General features: G+C 33.8%; 1 protein-coding gene across 1 annotated transcript; it reads left to right on the top strand.

The window, feature by feature from the left end:
- Positions 1-13: 13 nt before the first annotated feature.
- LOC109591342 (protein inturned-like) lies at positions 14-2394 on the top strand. Its single transcript, XM_020007092.1, has 7 exons — positions 14-91; positions 265-444; positions 507-637; positions 734-823; positions 915-986; positions 1806-1935; positions 2065-2394. The coding sequence occupies exons 1-7, from the start codon at positions 50-52 to the stop codon at positions 2392-2394; spliced, it is 975 nt and encodes a 324-aa protein (XP_019862651.1). The 5' UTR covers positions 14-49.
- The last annotated feature ends 144 nt before the right edge of the window (positions 2395-2538 follow it).

The raw sequence follows: 2538 nt of genomic DNA on the forward strand, positions 1-2538 counted from the left end.
TCTCCCTTCAGGTGATGAAATTGCTAGAGTGAATGGTGATGATGTCACGATGCGATCAATTGAAGAGTCCTTATCTAAGCTAACCAATGAGGTGAATAAATGCTCTTTAATTAGAATAACTATACTGACGCACTTTAATTAAAATTATCATCATATTGCTTCAATTTGAAGTTTGAATTACCTAATGGCCCAATTATTTATAATGGTTAAGAATTAATTTATTATTATTATTATTTATTTATTTAATTATTTATTATTTTTCAGGTTATATTTGATGTATACAAGTGCACTCCTAGCTCTCCTCCAAGCCACACCCTCTCTCCCCCGCCCACTTATTTCTCCGACACAACCTCACCCACTCCTCCCTCCAGCTCCTTCTCTCCTCCTCCTCCTCTCATCCTGTTTTTAACCCTTGACACCAAAGAAGACGACCCACCTGATAAAGTAGGAGAGAATATATTTATATATTATTATTTTATTTATTTATTTATTTTATTTATTTTTAGGATATTTTATTTTGCTACCCATCCCGTGGGTGTCATCATTTTTTAGATCAAATAGTATCACTACGAGGAGCTTTTTTAACCCTCTCCAATCTAATACCGACCATCTCTTCATCTCTATCATATACTACCAGGTGGGGCGGGGCTAGTTATTAATAGCAAGAGTACTGGTTATTAATTTTTAGTTTGTTAGTTTGAAATTTGATTTTTAAATTTTTGAATTTTTGTAGTTCAGTGCTGGTAGTGGATGGTGAATTATGTTACATTTCAGGACATTTAGTTGGTAAAGAATTGTTACTAATAGCACAGACTGGAGTGAGGTATGTCATATAACTGTTAATAACTATTAATAACTACTAATAACCATTAATAAAATCGATAATTAAAAGATTTGTTTTTTGTTTCTCTTAGTAATTATCAAGTTGAGCTGGTACTTGATTCGTTAGTTGAATGTTTGGAATTAGTTTATGGAGACTTGATGAGGTAAAGTGGAACCATTTTTCGGAAAAAACCATGGGCTATAGTACAGAGATTTTTTCAGATTTTGGCCCATTTTTCAAATGGCCGTAACTCAAAAAATTGAAGTCGGAATCCGCTCAAACTTTCTACATAGCATAAGGACATCAATATGTATCAGAAAATGTAATAAAAATTGGGGGTGATTTTGGAGCCATTTTTTGGAAAAAACCATGGGCTATAGTACAGGGATTTTTTCAGATTTTGGCCCATTTTTTAAAATGGCCATAACTTGAAAAATTGAAGTCGGAATCCACTCAAACTTTCTTCATAGCATAAGGACATCAATATGTATCAGAAAATGTAATAAAAATTGGGGGTGATTTTGGAGCCATTTTTTAGAAAAAACCATGGGCTATAGTACAGGGATTTTTTCAGATTTTGGTCCATTTTTCAAATGGCTGTAACTTTAAAAATTGAAGTCAGAATCTGCTCAAACTTTCTACATAGCATAATTACATCAATATGTATCAGAAAATGTAATAAAAATCGGGGGTGATTTCGGAGCCATTTTTCGGAAAAAACCATGGGCTATAGTACAGGGATTTTTTCAGATTTTGGCCCATTTTTCAAATGGCCGTAACTTGAAAAATTGAAGTCAGAATCGCCTCAAACTTTCTTCATAGCATAAAGACATCAATATGTATCAGTAATAAAAATTAGGAGTCATTTTGGCGCCATTTTTTGGAAAAAAAAACCATGGGCTATATGCATATTTTGAAACTGAAATAATTGCAATCAAGATTGACTGTGATATATTACTTATATTATTTCTTGTGTTTGTAGTGCATTTAAAAGTGATTCCAGTACATTGTCTGGTGTGCTCTCCTCCATTTTATCTTTCTCTTCTTCCCCTTCACCTAATTCATTTCTATTTCCTGCCCTTCAACAATTACCACTGTCAATCAAAACTGCCGTAAGTGACACGCCCTCCACTAATTAATATTATTACTATTATTATCAAGTATTATTAATATCATTATTTTTTCATAATTTTTATGGCTTACCCGTTAATATTTCCCCATCACCCGTTCAATATTTACAGGCTCAAATCAGTTCCCACCTCAATCAAATAGACGCTGCTAGTTACTCTCCGCCCCTCCTCTCTCCCCCTGGCTCCTCCCCCTCTCTCCTCTCTCCTCTCGGCTCCTGTCTCTTCTACAAAGGATACTTAGTTTCCAGTCACCTCACCCTCCAGCTGCTGAGAGCCGCTCATCTTGTTTGTGTTTGTTTCGTAACTCGACAGCCGTTAACCGAGTTGACTTCAGTTTGGAAGCAAATATATTTAAAGGAGGAGAGTCAAAGTGATGCTAACTTATTTGTACTAGCTATTGGAATGGTACGTTATAGCTATTGGAATATAAATATTATTTGATAATACAACAAAATGGTGGATTTTTAAAATATTAAATGCATGTTTTTGTACATGTATGTTCACTCACTTTACTGTTTTAAATGTACATTGAAAATTATTATAAGAAAGAATTACATTGTGTATTTGTTTATTAGTATTTTACAG

The sequence above is a fragment of the Amphimedon queenslandica genome, unplaced genomic scaffold (assembly GCF_000090795.2).
Source record: "Amphimedon queenslandica unplaced genomic scaffold, v1.1 AMPQUscaffold_8408_Cont19648, whole genome shotgun sequence".
In the NCBI taxonomy this organism is placed as follows: Eukaryota; Metazoa; Porifera; class Demospongiae; order Haplosclerida; family Niphatidae; genus Amphimedon; species Amphimedon queenslandica.